Source organism: Rhipicephalus microplus, chromosome 10 (genome assembly GCF_043290135.1).
Source record: "Rhipicephalus microplus isolate Deutch F79 chromosome 10, USDA_Rmic, whole genome shotgun sequence".
NCBI lineage: Eukaryota > Metazoa > Arthropoda > Arachnida > Ixodida > Ixodidae > Rhipicephalus > Rhipicephalus microplus.
Window position 1 is genome coordinate 30,956,510 of NC_134709.1, and position 20,795 is coordinate 30,977,304.

Below are 20,795 nucleotides of genomic sequence, written 5' to 3' on the forward strand. Positions count from 1 at the left end.
TCTTTTGCCACATTAAACACAAAATGGCGTGCTCGCGAGGTTGGCCATATTTCTTTCAAACACCAAAACGAAAGGCAGCACTGGCACTGCTGGATCGTCATGACGTCATGTTTTCTTGCAAGCAAAACGTGCACCATACTCACATGTTCTGGAAGTAGGAGTCATTGCAGCCATTTGGATGCACCAGAAAAAATGGCAGTATATCAAACGATCCTACAAACAGCACAAAGAACGAAAACAAACACAATGAACACAAACTTTCATGTTTACTATTTATTGGTCCCAAAAAGGCAATACCGTTAAAAGCCAGATTAAGACATACTACAGACATTTCTGGCAACATCAATGAGAACCATATTTCTTTTTTTTTACTATGGCGGTGCCCTGCCTGAGAATCTCCTCACTGAGAAGTGCCAATGCGGACAGATGAACTAAGTCGTGCCATTCAACATACACCTCATCTGTCAAATATTTACAAAACACAGTGAAAACCCATCTGGGCTTTCACCAACATAGTATACTACTGGCTCTGTTAACGATGAATTTCAACAAACATATGTACAACTGCTTAAAATGCCATTACAATACTGTACCGAAAAGCCATGAGTATTCACTTACTCGCATTGTCCAGGGATATGACAAGCCGTGATTGTGAAATAACAAAAGAAAAACAGTGTGGCTTGTGTCTGGGTGAAAATTGGTTCTAGTCCTATACAGTACTCTAGTTCGACCACTGTCAGTTGACTGTGAAGGATACCTGGCCAACCAGCTTAAACAGCACGGAATCTACATCGACAGCAACTGACTCTCATACTCCTGTTACACAGGCAAACCTACGATTAACGTAACCACTGTTGTCGCCAAATGCAGTTAGCACAGCTGCGCAAGATGTCTAATGATTCTTTGAACTATAAACGAGGTTCAGCACTAACAGAGCTTCGTAACCACAGTGTCACTGTAACTGGCCTTTAACAAGGCGGTAATACAAAAAAACAGTGCATTAGTTGAATGCAGCATGGGCCTCGTTTAAACACTAACTTCTTTCAACCTTATTTCTTAAAAATGCCATTTGCCTGACGTAATGAAGTTTACGAAAAAAATGACTCAATATGAAACCAGTACAGACGATGTTATGCTACTGAACAAGATAAGGATAATACATGATTTATAATTGGTGGGGTTCAACGTCCCAAAACCACCATATGATTATGAGAGACGCCATAGTAGAAGACTCCAGAAATTTCGGCCTCCCGGGGTTTTTTAACGTACAGCTAAATCAAAGTACACGAGGCTCAAACATTCTTGCCTTTATGGAAAATGCGGCCGCGGCAGCCGTGATTCGATGCCACGACCTGCAGCTCAGTAGCCGAGTGCCTTAGCCACTAGACCACCGTGACAGGTAAGATTAGGATAGTCCGTGTAACTATAGCAGCTTACGGTTTAGATTAAATGGTTGAGAGAGTTAAACCACTGGTAAGCTTTAGAGGTTAGGCTGCCTGTGTAACAAGAGTATTAGTGTATAAAATTTTCTAAGCCACTTGCTAAAGCTTTTTAAACTATCACACAGTGATTAGAACCAGCATGTCCTAACAATATTGTTTTACTATGTTTATTGATGACATATAAAAGCAAATCTGGACTTTTAACATTATGGCACAATGGTTGCTTGCACAATACCACAGTGAAAACTCTCATCAACAACAAAGTAAAACAACAAATTATATTTCATTTCACAGTCATGTAAGAGTAGTAAATGCTTACACAGTTATCACACTACCTAAAGATGAACTGCGAAGTAATTGGTAACTATGTAAAAAAAAAATGCTAATTCCAGACAATGTAGATATGAGAGCATGATCAGTGAAAATTGGTTTGAAGTGCAGTAAGACGTATCATAAAAAGCTTCAAAGAATACATCTTCGATTCCAAAACTAGGAAAAAGCCACTGTTATCACTCAAGAGAAGCAATGCAGAACTCTGAATGTTTAAAACCAATTAACTTTGTGCGGCCTCAAAGACATGGCAGCGCTCTCGGCACATTAAAAATACTCGAGGTGGTGTGCTTGCATTTGTGTAACAACTCCCATGTACATGTATTTGTAAGCAGAGCCTGCACAGAAGCTACCTAAAGGCTTAGTAATTACATTTGACAAATAACAGCTCTGCGAGTGTGCCAAGCTTTGCCTTGGAGCTAGGAAACATGCTTGCTGCCTCACAAATTTACCGCCGCAAAGTTTCTAGAATTAGTCCAGTACGAGCGGAGTTACAAAAATTTGTCGCACCTTGCAATTGCATTCTCTCTTCTCGTTTCGACGAAATAGCTGGAAGTTAAGCAGGGAGGAATGTCACGGCGAAAGAAAATATGTCACACGCACTTCGTGACCTTGAGCACCTTTTTTTTTTTCGGATACGTGGCTTTTCAGTGTGATCGCGCACGTACTAGTGGACAAGTGACGGCCTCCCACGGCGGCCCCGGTAACGACGAGCGCGCCATGCTCAAACCAGCCAATGGCTGTGAGAAGTGATTTTTGAGCTTGTAGTGTCATTTGCCGAGGGAAGAAAGCATTTTTAAGCTTTGAAAATTTATTGTGAATTAGAGGCCGCGTGCTGCGCTGCAACGTTTGCCTCGTGTAATCTCAGTAGCCTCAAATACCGATCGGCAGCGTTTTTTTACTATGTTCAATAAGTGTAGCAGGGCCCCTTTAAATTTGAAAGAGGGCTTCTTGGCTCCCCTGTATAGGTGCTTTCGTGGTATAGCACTACCACATTGCAGTGAAGGTACCTTTACAAGCGGTGACAAGCGGATTAGTAAACATCTATCCGTTCCTTGCGAATACTTCAAAAATATTCGATAATTTAAATTCGAATCGAAGCGAATTCGAATACTCAAGTATTCGTTCAAATATTCAAACCATACAAATATTCGCACAAGCCTAGCAGTTGGCCTCAAGAATTATGTGCAGTAGCCTTGGAGCCAAGAGTTGAGCAGTAGCATTCACTCTTTTTTTTTTTTTTCCTATTTAGTCATGCCCTTCGTACTAACAAACTGAGAAGGCAAGAAAATTGTGCTTAACATTTACTACAATAGAATGTGAAACTATTGATAACACTTTATCGAGAAGAACACGTCAGGATCACACCTATTTTTTGCAATAGCAAGGTCTTCAACCTCATGTCAAGACAAACTAATGGATGAGCCTGCATTCGCTGCTATTTACAGCTTTGCTTTCTTCGGTGTAGTCAAGTCTATCAAGAAAAAGCCTCCTTATATTTTCAATATGTGGCAAACAGATTACGATGTTAGGAAAAAAAAACTGGACACTGGTTCAGCATACGCAGAGAAAAGGAGGCACACAGAAGACGTAGGCATTTTGTGTACCTCTCTCGTGTGTGTTATGCTACAAGGCCATTTTTATGCCTAACATCTTAAGTTTCTAGTACACAAGCATTCTGCAAAGTGTGATCAGTGCCTTCTGTGCGCATCATTCATTTGTGTCATCTAGCTAGCTTTCGCCTCAGAGTACACTACATGTACAATGACTGTGGTAGTGAGAATGCTATATTTGGGACACACTGCAACTAGTGATCACCACAAGTGCTTCTATGAGGCATGCGGCAACAAAGGCACGAAATACATATTCACACAGCAATGCCACGGAGACAGTGATTCTCAACAGCAAAGTCGTGAAATGTCGGTTTCTGCGATACAGGTACTTGAAGTGCCATTCCTACAGGAATGTACTGATGGTGCATACGAGACCAAACGATGGAGACCAAGCCGCTTACGATACGAGGTCACGCTAGATTTGAACCAGTCAGCCGGTGCTGAAAATACCTCAAAGAGACACTAGAGAGAAATGTCAAGTTAACTGTCATGTCACACTTACGTGTACTATAGTACAAGTTAGTGTGACCATAATATGAACTATTGCAAGTGCAAGCCACAAAAGCTATCAAAGAACCAGTTGACAGCCCCCCCAAATCCATGTGATGTTTGTGGACCTTGACAAGGCATGCTCAAGGTTGGCTACTCGTGGATAAACAAAGTGTATACAACGCCTTGAAAAGCAAGCAGCTATTATAGCAAACATCTTGAAGTTTTCCAGTGCAAAATATATAATGAAATATTGTTTATTATGAAGTAAACAAATAATACTCTTGACATAAATATAGTGTCAGGAATATGCTTCTATAAAGAATTTTCATATATAACAAAATTTTTTTGTGAAAGATGTAACTTCGTTATAATGAGGCTTGAGTATACAAGATCACCCCTATGGCTTTGGCACAGTGTTAATAAAGGATAAAACCTCCTTCTTGGCAAGTGAACTTTTTAATGGCACATGCAAATAAGGTCAAAATTTTTAAGTTACACTCTGGGGTTTAACCTACCACAACCACCGCACGATAATGAGACATATTTGGTAAAATATTTCAGAATATTTTAATCAACCAAGGTATTTTACGTTCATCTAAATGTATCTCCCCTACTGAAGTGTCGCCGCTGTGAACAGGGAAGAACCTGCACTTTCAAACTGAGCCTTATATTGACAAGCTATCATGGCTCACAGCAAATAAGATTCTGAAAGAGCTCAGTCTGATCTTGCTTGACATTTTCTTTAGTGTCCCATTAAAGCCGCTTCTGGGAAAGAACCAATTTCAATCGTGTGTCTTGTACCAAAATGCAAAAAGAAATGATTTCGCAGTGACCATGGCTTAAATTACAGAGTGATTCAAATGAAACTGTGCGTTACTGCGTGATGAGAATGAACTAAACTACAAAGTTTCCCAATGAAAAGAAGAAGAAGGCCAAACATGGTGCGAGTTTACCCGTGTTAGGGACATAGCTTGTCAATAGTAGCTCCGAAGTGTTCTTCAACTTCGCCACAATAACCGAGTGAAAAACATGAAAGACAAACAAATGTACCACGTGCATTGCGCTTTTTGCTAGAGAGCAAACTTGTAGTTCAGCAGTTGGCTACAGGAATCGTTAAACATTACCAGAAAGTTCTAGCATATATGTAAATGGGGAAATGCATTAGGTGTGGTGATTCACCGACAAATCAGAGAAAAATGTGCCGGCACCAAATCGCACCAATTTACCGTCGCAGGTCAATCTGCAGTTTGCCGACTTTTTTTACATCGCTTCGAACTTCTCCCCACCCCATGAGTTTCCCTTCTCTTTTCCTGCATGCGACTTCCATGTCACATTTAACTGCAGTTAAAAGACTTTCGTCTACCAAATTCAGTCTTAATTTTACTTCTGAATCCAATCCTAATCATCTTTGGTTGACCACAGGGCCATGCATGGTACACTTCCAGTTTATATTTAACGTACAGCTGGTCAACTTTTCCTTTCGGGTTTAGAATGTTTCAATTGCTTCAATTCACATCCTTTACCTCATTATGTTCCTTGCACAGATCCCCCTCTGTGCCTTTAGCACCTTATAATGGTTTCACTAAAATCCCACATATACAGCTTATTAAATCTTGACTAGAGCTGTGTGAATTTTGAAAATTTGTAATCAAACAACAGCTACACGCAAGCAAACATTTTCTTTGAAGTTTAACCCCTTGACTGTTTTGGAAGAGCGCTAATCAACCTTGTCAAACAGTGCCCAAACAATTCTGGACGAGCGGGGATCATTCTCTTCAGATATCCCCTTATGAGCATTATATACGAGACTCAGTTTTTCTAGGCTAGTTTGTGAGTTGCTTCACAGATGGCAGCACGTGCTTGGCAATTTCCTGTATTTTAACTGCTATTACACATTTTTCTGCGACTTCTGCTTGGACAATGTTGTCCAGTGAAGGCAGTGCACGTGCTGCTCATGCATTGTCGCAGTAAAGAAGCTTCTAGTCACTCTACAGCTCTTGAGGTGCTCATTATGCAGATAACGAAGTTTACTTTGTGGACCTAACGTGTATTATTTGCCAGTTTCTCGGCCATGACAACATTTCACAAATCACAATAGACACTAATAGGCCATGGGACATTTGCTCATTTTCTCATTTTGCTCATTTACTCATTACTTCATTTGCTCATTTTACTCGATATACACTTCCATTTTGTTTTTATGAATCAAAACTTGCTTTTTAAAAGAAAGTATACAACATCAAGTTAAAAAATAAACTTTTTAGAAGGAAAGACTCAAAAACCAAAAAGTTAAGCGTTTAAGAACATTTAAAGATGTGAACTGCACTGAAAGAATCCCTGAATAAACGCAGAAGTATAACTTTCATGCCAGCACATCTCATTCCTGCAGTTATGTTTTGCTGACTACACGACCATCGTTTGCACACTCTGAAGAGTTCCAAGTGTATTTTGTTCTTGTGCTCCTCAAGCTAATGTTATGAATACCAGGACGCAAACAACAAATTACATTAACTCTAAAACTGACTATTCAGTGCTCAAAACCTACTTTAACAGTTTCCTATATGGCCTTAAAAGTCTGTACAATCAAACCTCATTGTAACAAAGTTGCACCTTCCATGAAAGCAAGCTTGTTAAATACAAAAGTTCGCTATATCCATAAGTTTGTTATAAAGGTATACTCCTAACACTATATATACTGCTAGACCAGTCTTCATCTACATCGTTATACACTGATATTTCATTATATCAAGGTTTGAGTGCATTTCCACAGCCCAACTTTGATATTTTTAATGCTCACATGTTCAAATGTAGATTTTGGACAATAGCAGTGAAAGTTAAAATAACTTGGGATCAGTCATGGTGATATGTTCTGCTAAAACAATAGTTTTATTGCTCTCACTGGATTTTCCACTAATGTGACGCTGCTTGGTGAAAGAGAACACTAGAAGCATTACTAAACTGGCTGCTTTGCTATATCAAGTAGGTCTAACTAAGAAGAAAACCTAGTATTGATAAGCTCGACGTTAATGACCAGAGAGCCTACAGCTACAAGAGGGGCCCACTGAACCATCAAGATTGTCATTTGATTCTTTTCATGCCATAGTCTACATGACTTGTGCTGGCAGCTGTCAACCAGAAACAGTTTATCACTCTTCCACAGTTGCATAAAAGTGATAGATACTTCCATTCCTACTCTTTCTTGTGTACCTATTCCTATCTTAACTATGAAAAATGAGTTGACATTGATGACTGAGATGAAAATGTCAAGACGCTTTTCAGCATTCAACAAACAGGAAGCTGTGCTCAGCAAATGGTTATACATTACTTGACCTGGGTAACTGAATTCAACTAACGAAAGCAAAACAGAACGTAAGTGAACACATCTTTGGCGCACCGCTTCATCACTCTGTGCATAAGGTAGGCCCCTAGGTGCCCCGCTCGCTGCATAGCCTATTTGTTCCATGAAATCTGCACTGCTATCAACAACCAAACTTGGCAAGTGGCATTAATAAGGTGCACCATGAAATATTTGATGCTACCTAGTATATTAGAAACAATCAACAGGGTTACCGAGTTGAAGAGCATGCACATTGCAGCCTAATAAGGTTCAGACGAGCGATGTGTAGGCACAAGTGGTGGGACGTCAGCACAGACACACAAACATATTGTAGCATTTCACATTAAAAGTCACGAACACGGCTTCACTTCACCCATGAAGAGTCGTGATGACTGGTGGAAGCAGGGTCATCATGCTTCACACAGCGTGTGACTCATGCGACGCCGAGAACGATGGTGATGGCAATGCGAGACCACAGTGCAGTGTGACCTCGTGGCACACCATCAGTGCCATATTGTGGTCCTCTTTTTTGCATCTGAAAAAGAAAGCAGCGCTTTATAAGCGAAATTCCAATACATCTGCTATTAGCAGCACCTTCAAACTCGCAATGACCCAGCATCAGGAAATAATAATTGTTGGGGGTTTTACGTCCCAAAACTACAGTATGACTATGACAAGATGGTGTAGCGGCAGACTCCAGAAAATCCAACCACCTGATGTTCTTCAACCTGCGTCCAAATCCAGGTACATAGGCCTCAAGCATTTCCCATCCATCAAAATGCAACTACCGCAGCCAGGATTTAAGCCCAGGATTACAATGGTTACGGTGAGTGACTGCGACCCCTTCAGGCCAGCAGTCAGGCATCTTAACCACTACGCTACCAAGCCGGTGACTAAGCTTCAGCAATTCTGGTACAGGGAATAGATATACGGTTCAACATGCTTAGGTCGAAGAACATAGAACAACTAACAGTAGGAATGGCTACGTTCATACGCTAATATGACACCACACAATTTGAGGTCAACCTAGATAATCAGCAACCCTGTGCGTCTACTTCAATAATTAAATTAGACAGCATAAACAAATGAGAAAACAAAAACATAGTAATAAGCACTTCAAGGCTGTGCAAAAGCAGCAAGCAAACATTCCAAGACTGTTCTTAGTCAAACGTTAAAGCAGAAAAGATTGCAACTGAGCAAGCAAAGCAATGCCAACACGCTGACCCCAAGAACAGCTGCAGCATGCAAAAGCACTGATTGAACACGCTACACGTCTTAAGGAATACAAAGAACTTGCCCGCAGCACTGCTGTTGCTTTCAGGTGCCTTCTGGATGGCCTGTACACTCCCCGGAGCATTGCCATTTCGCCGACTGATAAAGTCTGCCAAAGGGTCCTGAGAACAAAAGGCATCACCATTATATTAACCCTTTCGTGCCCGTGGAAAAAATTGGCCACATTTCGTATGTTTTAGTAATAGTTTTGATAATGTGCAGTGCTTTCCCATTTTGCAAGTATGCAGAATGACGACCGTAGTGCTAGTACAGCTACGCCTGCTACTTCAGCATTCCTCTGGGCACAGTAAATCTGAAGATATACACAGCACACAAGCAGAGGTGTACCATTTCCAGCATGCTAACAAGCCATTCGCAGTATTGAAGTGGTCCTTCTATTGCCTATCAAGTTCAACTAAATGTATAAAGAATTAATGTACAATTTTATTTGAATAACTGCGTTCAAAATCAGGAAGATACAAAGCATGTGAGAGACTGTAGACAGAAGCTGGAGGCCCTGAATTGGGAGTGCACAAGACGAGCAAAGCAGTGGTTACACACAGCAGGAGGTTTTCTCGAAGTGTTAAAAAAGAAGGGCACGGGCGCGCCTGACTTCATATTTATTGCTGCACCGTTTTCATTGTTCTTGCACCGTTTTCATTGTGCCTGTTCGCCTGAAGGTCTAGAAGTTCTAGACCTTCAGGCGAACAGAAACTCTGAGGACATCTCGTATATGTCTATACAAAAAGAACAAGATGGCTAAGGAAATTTCGAAACATTGCGGCGGCAAATGTATGTGCCTGTGTCTTCTGATACGGTGACACCCATGCCAGTTTTCTTTTCTTCACTGCTTTTCTGCCGCTGAAGAAAATTCTAGAAAGTGAGCGACCTCGCTCTCAACACCCGAAATGTACAAGCGGTGTTCGCCCGCTGTCTATGTTATCTTCATCGCAAGTAAACCGCAATGGGGCTTGTGCGAGCCCACCCCTCTCTCATGCTTTACAATGCCCGTTTTAACTTGTTCTTTCGCTTCGTATATGCGCTATATTTTTACTGTACGATGCCGGAAGTGTTCATAGTAAAAGCAGGAGGCTTCGAAAAACTATCTGCTATATGCAGACGCAGTTTCAATGGGTGCCATAGGAAAATCGTAAGTGCACCGAAATATGGTCGTGATGACCACAGTAGGTCGTTATATCTGGAACCCTTTTAAGTAAGTTCATACTGTACAAAATGTTTGCTCAATAGTCCTGGCAGAAAGTTTGAATGACCTAGATCAAGAAACATACCAGTTACAAATTTTTCGCCTGCCCAGCAAAGACAGCAGTATTTCATAAGGTTACACGGTTATGTTTTTCTCCTCTAAAAATTTTTTCAAATCCAGAAATACAACGAAAATAGTTGAGAAGAGGAATGAACTTCTTATTGAGTTATAGGTATTTTAGCAAATTATACTAAATAGCAAAAAAAAAAAAAGAACCAGATACCAAAAGGCAGCGCTGAACACGGCATCAAGACATCCTAAAGCTAGGCTCCAAGCATATATGTTATAAAAGTATTACTAACTTTTAAGCTACAATGAAGTCTTTATTTTTAACGTCTCAGTTCATCCAAATAGGTGGGCCCATGTTTGAGAACTCTAAGATGCAAAAAAAAAAAAGGATATTTTACTAAAGTTGTGCCGCTGGCATCACAAATGGCATTGTCCGGTTGCATTGCTTGTCCTCTGAGCACTTAGCACTTTTGGTATTTTAGATGTTTCTTCAATCAGTAGGACTTAATTTCAATGTACTTGTTTTGTGCAAGTCTTGGAAACTTGACGAAGCCCATACAAGTTAACAGGTGAATGAAATTCATGATCTCTGGGGCAGTGACCATTTCCCAAGAACCATCATCTTTGGCATAAGACTTGCTATAGAATTTGCAAACACGCACACTCATCTGTGTTAATATAAATCCTTTTTATTACTTCCGGTCTAAAAAAAAAATGCCTGAATCGCTGATTTTTCCTTGCGACACATATTTCTTCACCGCGCAAAACTACTATCATGTCGCGGTCGGGTAACATTCTTGAGCTTGACATTACTCTCGGCTGGTTGAAGGTTATGTCGCCAAATTTTCATCATATACTGTTGAGAAGCTACTCATAAAAACTATAATAGTGCAAACATCGTCACGACATTTCAATTTAAATAAAAAAGAAACAATGTGACAGAAAGGTAACGTACTGATCTACACCTGACTACAATCGGGACCATTCTGCGGTTTTTCATCATCCGAATGATATTTTCATTGTTTGACATCATCCTCAGAGTCACTTCTGCTAGAAACAGCAGAAAAATTTGCTTTCGGATACAACAGACTCGTTCAAGGCACCTTTTCAAGAAAGTCTCGCTACCGTTTTGCCAGCCATTTTCGTGAACAAACCAAGCGAACCGCTACCTTTGAGTCTGTTAAATGTTGCTGTCATTCAGAAAAAAACAAAAAAACTACCCAGGAAACGAAACATTAGTGCTTAAAGAATATGCCAGATGGTGCAACAAGTTGTTGGCAGGGCCGGTGTTTTTCAATTCTCGCTCGGCGCGTTTGGTTCACCAGAGACCCACATTCTATGAGCGTGGTAACGAAAGAGTGAAGACGAGAATACAAGTTTGGTAAGCAAGCACTTTAATAAGCTACATGGGGCTTGACTTCCTTACGAATTGCATCAACCTTCACTAATAATTTCAGATTACTGATGCATTTCAGGTCTCTTTCATGTCTAAGACACTACCTGGTTGACAGTGTTCTGAAAAGACCGGAAAGAGTTGCCCAGTGCTGACCTGAGGCCACTGGAAATTATGAAACTTCCCTCTGTGTATTGTCCTGCACCCACTATTCAGTGTCTATTGTCAACAGCCCAGCACTTCCCTGTCTTACCAACTTTGCAAAGCTTAGCAATATGATAGATGTTTCCTGTACTGATTAAGCTTACACGAAGTACCTCAAAATCATTACACCAAAACTAATTTTAGGCAGTCATAATCCCAAATACACTTTTAACAGTCAATATAAAGTTCGCAGTGATCGTTAATGACATCTGTGGGACAAGTTTCATTTGGCCTTGCTTTAGGCTGGGTTTTCTTTCAAAGGCAAAAACATTTGTATGAGAAAACAAACTTGAGCTCACCCTTCCTGTGAGCTCCAAAATCTTCTGCTGCATGTAGAGCAGGCGACCCCTCTGGTATTCATAGCTGGAAGGCAAGCATTGGTGAAACAGGTTGGGTCGGTGGTACGGGGATACATTTGTGTCTAAACAAAATGATGAGTGTGAGGCGTTTCCAATGCCGTTTGACTCTCGTCAAACAGTATTTTGCCAAATGTACAAAAGCAAATACATATACTGAAAAAATGTTGCCGAAATGGGCCATAAACAGACTTATAGATTATGGTACATTTGATATATGTCCCTATTAACCCGAACCACTCGTCACCGTATACAATATGCATTAACACCATACTTCGCAAGAACGAATACATTGAAAAATTCTTTCTTCCCTCGTACAATAACTGAATGTAATTGCGTAATCGAATGGAGACCAAAATGCTGATTATTATTAATTTGTTTGTATAGCGTTGTTCTTGTTTCATTTATTCTTTTGTTTTTGACATGTTTCACTGCTGTACCATTTTATTTGCCCTCCTTGCTTGGACTACGTGTCCACAGTATTTGATAAATAAAACAAATAAATAGATAAATAAGTTGGCGAGTACTGTTGGACATGTATTTAGAGAGTGAGTGTTTGACTGGTTGTGTGAAGTGACAATGAAGCTGAATAGCAGAAAGGTGTGCACTAGCATTACTATTGTAGCTTTTACACGGTAAGAGTGTACCTTTACGAGAGTACTTTGAAATGACCACCTATTTAAAAGCAGTTTTGTTCATGTGTGTGACATACGTTTGAAGTTTACACTATTTGGCTTTACTTCTAGTTGTTTTTACCGCTAACAATGTTAGTGTTAATGAAAAAAAGAACACTATTATTGGTCATATGCCATCAGAATGGCAGTCTCACCTGCATGTGCAGGCCTCGAAAGGGTAAAAGACAAGGGGACTTTACGCGAGCTCGTGCCAAACTCCACGTGTCTAGAGGTTTCCGAGCCGACGGTTGGTCTACTGCACTGCATAGCAGTTCTACACACCGACTGCTTCAGTCAAAGCCATATGCATGACCGAAAAATGGCTACCTGTCCCTTGCAACTTCTAGCTTCACAGTTTTTCAAAACTTGGACCCACTGGACTAGCAGGTCTGGGCCGTCACTAGGACGGTGACTATGTTATCACCATACACAAGAGGAAGGACTAGCTGAAAGCGGCTACAATGTGATTGGATTGGCCAACATCAAGAATAAAAAAAAAATTATCTGAGCATGCCGCAGTTTTCAAAGCCAGCCAAATCTGTTACTGATGATAAAGACAGTCTAGCTAAACAACTTCAGAAGGCAGCAGCGACACCAGCAATACATAAAGACCAGGTGCAAATTCTCAGGGGCGATAAATTAAAATGCAAACTATGCGGCATCTATGTTTTCTGCCGTTTCGTATTCCTTTTGATGTGGTTATAGCCTGGATAGTAAAAAAAGCCACTAGAGTCGTGTATGATATAATCAAAGACCAGCCAAACATCGTTTTATTGCCACCAAGGTCCTGCTGCGATGAAACCAGCGCACCAAAGTGTTCGTTGAAAAATATTGTGCAAGTTAGCTTGGTCATGACAAATATGCCCCTTTTTCTTTATAATAAGCGATACATATAGAATTTGAATTCGATACGAAATTATTTGACCAAAATCACTATTCACTTCGAACCTAAAATGCACTATTCACACAAGCCTGGCAAGCAGTAGTTGACCCTACACTAGTACAGCCTAAACACAACGTTGTGCCGGCATTGCAGAAACAGTATTACCCAGCTTTTGGTTAGCTCTTGCTAAAAAGAGCTTATTTCTTACTGCCTTCGCACTAGAAACAACACTAACATAGTTAAGTGAGGAAGTGCAAAGTGACGTTCGATCATTTCCTCAACAAGACGAAAGTGAGATCGCTTACCTAGCCTGCTGTAGGCAGCTCACCCACTCATCACAGTGCTTCTGCGTTGTGCACGTGAATAGGTGCCTTCGGTCCGCGTCGTCCAAGAACGCTAAACGAGAAAGCAATCACTGACGAAAATGCAACACAACCTCCACAGATTAAGCTACTGATAGAGAGTCTGTATATTTATTAGAGTGCCTCGAACACATCAGAAGTATGTCCAGTGCCTCCTCACCACGAGATCCAGTGAACTGTGTGTGAGAAAGATGCCACCCATTGTAGCTTCTAAACAGACTCTTAAACAAGCTGACAAATCAAGAATGAAGTTCAAATTCCACAACGTTCAGCACCTCATACCAGTTTCAATGATTGGTAATGGTTAAATTAATTAAATATGAACGCAAAAGGAAACCTAACACCAAATCAGTTTCACTTCCTGTGTCCTCCTCTCCATTAAGTCCACTGATACCACAGAAAAGTAAATGTTCCCCAAAATCATTCAGCTTGTCCAAGAATTCCCCTTAATCAGAACATGCAAGTTTGCAAGAGGCGAAATGTCTTAACAGCTGTGACACAGAACACGTTAAACTTTTGTGTACCACTGTTTTATGCCTCCTCATGTCTCGGTAACATATAAGTAAATTACACATTCAAGTTCACTAATGCTTTTTTACACTAACATGCACTCATTCATGTTTTCACCTCCACCTGCTTTTTTTTACCTATATTCACTCGCATTCATACCGCCTTCCATTCACACTTCGCAGCACACTCGAGCTTATGCTCGCATCCACTCACGTACAAGCATTCTCACAAGCGTACTCAAGACTTACTTAGTCTCGCCAACATTCATATTCCAGCCCCCTGATGATGTGTGGTGTCTTATGGGGCAATAGAGCGCCCCTCAAAATGACCACACCTACCGTTCGTCCACACCTGTGTTGCCCGACACCTGTGTTCGGACTAGCCTTTACTGACATTCACCAGCGGTAATTGCCATTCATACTTGTACCTACACACATGGTTACCGTTTTCATAATTTTATGTTTTGCGGGGTCTGTTTGGTATTTACAGTAAGACATGTAATAATATAATTGGTGGGGTTACGTCAAAGTGGGAGACTGGAGATAAAATTTGACCACCTGGGGTTCTTTAATGTGCACCTAAATCTAAACACGCAGGTGTTCTTTGCATTTCAGCCCCATCGATATGCAGCCACAGTGACCAAGAATCCACCCCGTGCTCATCATAAATTTGGTATGAACCCCTTTAATAGAGACACAGATGTAACAGACAAATGGGTATAAGACGTGGAGTTTCCCACATATATACACTCTGGCGCTGATTGTGCTATGGGAGCTGCAATACACGGCACTTAAGCGAGCATGAGAATGATGGGTAGTACACAAATGTGTCTAATCTTCGTTCTTTTGGCTCCATTTGGCGTCGTGTGGCTTGGAGCTGCTTTGTCACGCGACAACAATTGGCAAATGTTCAGCAGTTACACTTCACCTTAACCTTTAGGCTCACCAATTCGAAGCGGGTCACTAAGTACAAAATTACCCGTTCATTTCTTTGAAACAAAACTAAAACACAACAATAAACAAAGCCACCAGTGCATTCGAAATCCACAAGCATGAAGACTAGGCAAACTTGTGCACTACCTATCATTCCCATGGTGGCTAAACGATCACAGCACCACCACAGTTCTTTCTAGTTAATTTTAGCAAGCTCTGTGGTATAAGAGACAACAGTGTGCTTCCACTAAAATAAGGGTTGTTAAGAGAATGCGTACGTGATAACCTGCTTATAAGAGACACTTCATACAAAAGATAAGAACTGCTCCCCGAAGCATGTCTCTTAGAAAGGAGTTAAACTGTAACCTGATACCCTGTATGCCGAGCTATCACAGCAGGTGAAGAAGGCACACGATGCGTTTCCTTTCTACTCTACAAATGCTGCTACCTTATATGCCTTAAGCACACACATGCCACTACCCGGCATATGTAATGTCAAACTTAACACAAAAATTTGCGATCCAGGGCTATATGCACCTATAGAAAAGGCAAATGAATAGTCGACGTTTGGCTCGTGTTGAACCTTGCAGCATTCGATGACAAAGAGGCCCACGGGCTGAAAAAAAGAAAAAAAAGTGAGAATGAAGCACACTTAGACAGTATGCCAAATCTCGAGTGAACAACAGCTTAAATATGCTGAACATTTTATATTACAAAGGGCTGTCGTAAGCAAAATAAAAAGTACTTCACAAGGTTTTATTGACATGATATTGATAATACAGAGTTCCCATAAGTAATGCATAGTTACATTTTTAAAATTACAAGTGTGCACTCTGATATCACAATGATTACTCCAACCAATAAATTAAATAAGCAATGCTTCTTGATCCAAGTATATACACAGATCAAACGTGAAATCTTTCAAGGTTTGCCTCCTAGAATATTTCTCGATTATACATGTTTTGCCCAAACATGAGTCAACCATTACTTAAAAAAAGCTTGGTGCCTTGCAAGAATGCTGGTCAGAGATTGAAAAAAAAAAAAAACACAAGGGGATGTGAGCAAAACAAGTTCAGGATAACTGGATGTCCAATATTTATTGAATTATATTTTAAAAGCTGACGATACCCAAAATATAAAAGAAATATCGGCCTACTTACCTCTTTCTCAAACACACCCCCGTGTTCATTTAGGCGGAAGTAGAACAGCAGGTTCCCTTTCAACTTGAACCACCGTTCTTTGAACACTGCAGGAAGAATAAGTGTGTTACGTCAGCGACAGAGTGTATTTGTTTACTCATTAAATCATCATTTCAAACAACATAGAGAACTGCCCACGGGAAATGACCAAAGACAGCCGATGGTCTGCTTACCTGATCTTGTGCGCCTGCATGGAAATACAGTAGCATCATTCAGGCTATAGATGATATTACGCAAGGCACGTAGGCCTCTTAAACCAGTGTTCTGGTACTTTTGCATATTGTGGCGTGAAGTAATTAAGTCATGAAATGTCAAATACACCAACGCAATTCTTGTCATGCATATGCATCTACCGTCACACTAATAATATGGGAGGTCTTATGTCGCGAAACCACGATACACTTATGAGACGCCATAGGGAAGGGCTCCCGAAATTTTGACTATCTGGTGTTTTTTAACGTGCACTGACATCATATTGCCTTCATCGAAATGCGACCCCCATGACGGGGATCGAACCTGTGACCTACAGGTCAGCAACCAAGCTCTATAACCACTATGCCGCTGTGGTGGACATGTACAGTCGTCAGCAAGTTTAACACGAACGCTCCGACGCGTGACCAGGACTATTTTATCTGATGCCAGTTGCGAAGCCTTGGGCATTGTTGCCTAGATGCACGTGTAACGTCTCGGAAAAAAAACAAAGCTACGCGACACTAGAGTCAATCAAACTGTAGCAAGACACGCTGCGGAGCATTCGTGTTAAGCCTGATGATGAGTGTACTCTATCTTAAAAATGAAAAACCGTAAGGCTGCAGTCCAATACAGTAGCATCAAGCCACATCCTCGATTGATTGATATCTGGGGTTTAACGTCCCAAGATCACCATATGATTATGAGAGACGCCGTAGTGGAGGGCGCGGGAAATTTCGACCACCTGGGGTTGTTTAACGTGCGCCCATATCTGAGCACACGGGCCTGCAACATTTTTGCCTCCATCGAAAATGCAGCCGCCGCAGCCAAGCCACGTCCTCAAATTAGTCTTTACACAAAACAGCATCATATTTTTGCCTTGCCGGCTAACTATCGTGATGTGAGAATTCGGAACATTTGCGTGCTCCCGCAAATGAACGTTAGCACATCGTCCAGATTGTCCAATGTATACCTTATAACAAATAAGCGGAATGCTATACACCACACGTTCCTCATGCACTATATTTCTTGACATGTCTGATGTCGCATGTTCTGCTCCGTGTGCCGAGCTGCAAACAATATGTGTAAGCTTGGTAAGCACCGCTTCTGTGTTTTCGATCACGAAAGAGGGCAATTTTCTTGAAAAGGGGCGATTTCGCATAGATAAGAGTGGCGAAGTGACTTAGCAGGATGCTTTTGCGCACGCTCTTTACGGACTTAGGAGGATTTGATAGTAGCCACCTCTGTGTGCTCCTGCCTATCAGTGTTCCTCCTTTTTCGACGTTTCAGTGGCTTTGGTCGAGTTCGAATATGCGCCACTGTCGAGGCTACCGCGTCAGCGAATCGTATCAAACAAGGAAAACATAAGATAGCATTATCTTATGCTATCTGCGTTAATGCTATCTTAAGGAGATAGCATTAATGAGGAGATAGCATTAACGCAGACACCACGTCCACGTCGCGCTGCATAAGCACGTGCTCACAATGGACTTGGCGAAGCCACGCGACAAAAGTTGTCGCCTTGAATATGCGGTATTGTCAAGGCTGAATCGAGTCAGCCAAGGAAAAAAAAAAAGAAAATGATAAGCAGTTGGCGCGACGTTGATAGCGTTAACGGAAGGCATTCGTGTCGAGGTATCGCTGCACCAACTTTGCCAGCTTTAAAACAGCAACGGGCGGTGGTTAGGACTTGCATAATAACTGACATTTAGTTCATGTTATTGTTTGTATGGAAATTATACCAATTCATGTATGTATTCCTTTTATGCTTCCCTTACGCAATGCCCTGTTGGGTCTGTAAGGTATTTTGAATAAATAAATAAAACTGACGCTTCGCAAACGCCATCTGCAGCGCCTTGAAAAGCAACAATTCAGAGATCTCGCGTTTCGAAAGCAACAAAAGAAAGGCCGGCACGCAGCTATCCGTCAAACAGTCGCGACACGGCTTCCGGCGTCAACTCAGCGAAACGAAAATGACAGGACGCAAAACTGAAAAAAAAAAAAAAACAAGGAATGGATCATAATGATATTCCATACCGCATTCTCGCAAAGTACGAAAGCTGCTACAAACTCATTACACGAGCTGTCTGTAACTAAAGTGAAACTGTCACAACGGCTGAAGAGAGTTGGGGCTTGGCGGGCATAGTTTAAAAAAGAAGACCCAAACGCATGTGAACAGCAACAACAGAAATATGCAGGCGTTTCAAGGTCTGCTAGTACGTTCAGTTAATAGAGTTCAGTTCGTTAATAGAGTTCCAGCGTATTTCGATAACGGACAGTACGAGCGAACATCATGTGATTGATTGATTTGTGGGGTTTAACGTCCCAAAACCACCATTTGATTATGAGAGACGCCGTAGTGGAGGGCTCCGGAAATTTTGACCACCTGGGGTTCTTTAACGTGCACCCAAATCTGAGTACACGGGCCTACAACATTTCCGCCTCCATCGGAAATGAGCGAACATCATGCCAACTGTCGGAACCGTGGCAACTAAACACGGAAGAATTTGCTGCTACGCGGGACCTCCACGTGAAAGGAATCGTTACATCCGAGTGACAACACGTCAAATCGATCGCAAGAATGCTGTGCCCGGTTTTCAAAAAATGACGCACCTTCTCTGAAGGACAGGTTTCGGTGGTTCAGACGGCCTTCTTTGTCGGCAGCTCCAGCGGCCAGCGTTGCCATCTCTTTCTCGTTGAACCGCATGGTCGCTTCGACTTTCACGGATGGCAATGAACAGTCGGCGCGAACGCTACTTGTTACGGGACGGCACAGGATGCTGTTACATGACGCGCTGCGAAGTTCGCCCGCACAGCTCGCTCAACTGACGGCTGCGAATCGCCATGTTGACTTGTGCTCTAGTGATGATGATGGTGACAAAAATATTTTTCTTTCGCAATACTTTTTAAATTTCAAAAATATCGAGAATATGAATAATGCTTTTTTTAAATGAAAGCATTTGACTATAAAACTTTGTTTTGCAAGTATTTTTATGCTGCTTAGCAAACATAATACGCAAATAAAACCGTGACTACAGGGTGATAGGCTATTGGCGCGCAGATTCAAATTGTGTTAGCTGCTTCAGGCTTTTGCGACACGGCCTGCCTATTTGGAGACGCAACTTACTTTTTTTTAGTGCTGTGTAAGGAAGAGACCGCAAACAAACTATCGCCTGTAATTTCAGTGGGTCATTGAATTCGGTTTACAAGCACAATGCTTAGCAATTTACGTTGTATTTACAGATAAATGCTGTAAAATACATTACAAAACAAACTCTTCACTTGTCCTATATTTTCTCTCCGAAAGAAAGCCACCAAATTATGCAAATTTCACGAATTTATAGGCTGCTGTTCGATCACAATGCGCACGTTGCAAATGGTTAGTGTTGCAGAAACTTGTTTGGTGCCAGTTCCGATTGCTATTGAGCCCTGTTTGGAATTAATTTATCTGCAATTACTGGCTCCTTTTTGCAGCTTCCGCAAATCGGCCAATCGCGACCGAGAATTGTGATCACGATCAAGCTCGACTGCGAATCGGTGTGCTAGGTGTCTATATAGGTGCCCTCAAACACCTGCAAACGCTTTCGTAACATTACAGTACGCGCTATTATAAGCTCCACACTGAGAACTTCATAAAGTCTACAGTTTAAAAATAATTGTTGTGGTTTCGCGTCCCGAAAGCACAATAAAATTATGATAGAGGCAGTAGTGGATGGCTCCAAAAGTTTCTACCACCAGGTGCTTTTCAATGTGCACCTAAATTCTAGTCTTTTATCATCCATCGAAATGCGGCTGCCACGGACAGGATTCGGTTCCACCTTCCGCGACCTTTGGGTCAGCGCTCAAGCACAATAACTACTTCACTGCCGCCGCGGGAAAATTCGATTAGTGCAGTGCAAAGGCGCAATATTGACCTAGATTGAGCCAAACCCACACACACGTTCTCAGCGACTCTTGCTGGACTCATGGTCTAACATTCTCAGCATGTCAAGAACCTTCACAAATTGATCTATATTGACGAACATCAAATCTACTCAAGTGGTTTTTACACAAATGATGAAGTTCGAAATGAATTCTTGCCAATTATATAATGTTGAACTAAGAATATGTCTGAAATTATTTACAGCATGTTTGAATCAAACACTGGCTTGATTGCTTTGAAATTCTTCAATACCCTATACATCGGCAATTACTTCCATCATACAAGACAAACTTCAAACACTGCAGACATAAATTTTGGACATATATCACCAACATCACGTTTTGCCAGACTTTTCGATTACAATAGGTGCTGACATTTATGTTTGATAAATGATACATTAGGTCACACGGAA

At 41.4% G+C, this 20,795-nt stretch overlaps 1 protein-coding gene across 1 annotated transcript; it reads right to left on the minus strand.

Moving 5' to 3' along the window:
* Positions 1–258: 258 nt before the first annotated feature.
* Positions 259–19,312, minus strand: LOC119180649 (pleckstrin homology domain-containing family J member 1). Its single transcript, XM_037431762.2, has 7 exons — positions 19,075–19,312; positions 16,234–16,319; positions 15,611–15,689; positions 13,575–13,665; positions 11,656–11,719; positions 8,512–8,608; positions 259–7,749 (listed from the first exon to the last, which is right to left on the minus strand). Exons 1-7 carry the CDS (start codon positions 19,166–19,168, stop codon positions 7,718–7,720), a joined length of 543 nt encoding a protein of 180 aa, XP_037287659.1. The 5' UTR covers positions 19,169–19,312; the 3' UTR covers positions 259–7,717.
* Positions 19,313–20,795: the final 1,483 nt, after the last annotated feature.

Coding starts and splice junctions, on each gene's coding strand:
- LOC119180649 (XM_037431762.2), bottom strand. CDS start 19,168: ATGCGGTTCAACGAGAAAGAGATGGCAACGCTGGCCGCTGGAGCTGCC. Junction 11,720..13,574: donor AGCTGCCTACAGCAGGCTAG/GTAAGCGATCTC, acceptor CTTGCCTTCCAG/CTATGAATACCAGAGGGGTC. Junction 7,750..8,511: donor AAGCAACAGCAGTGCTGCGG/GCAAGTTCTTTG, acceptor TTTCTTTTTCAG/ATGCAAAAAAGAGGACCACA.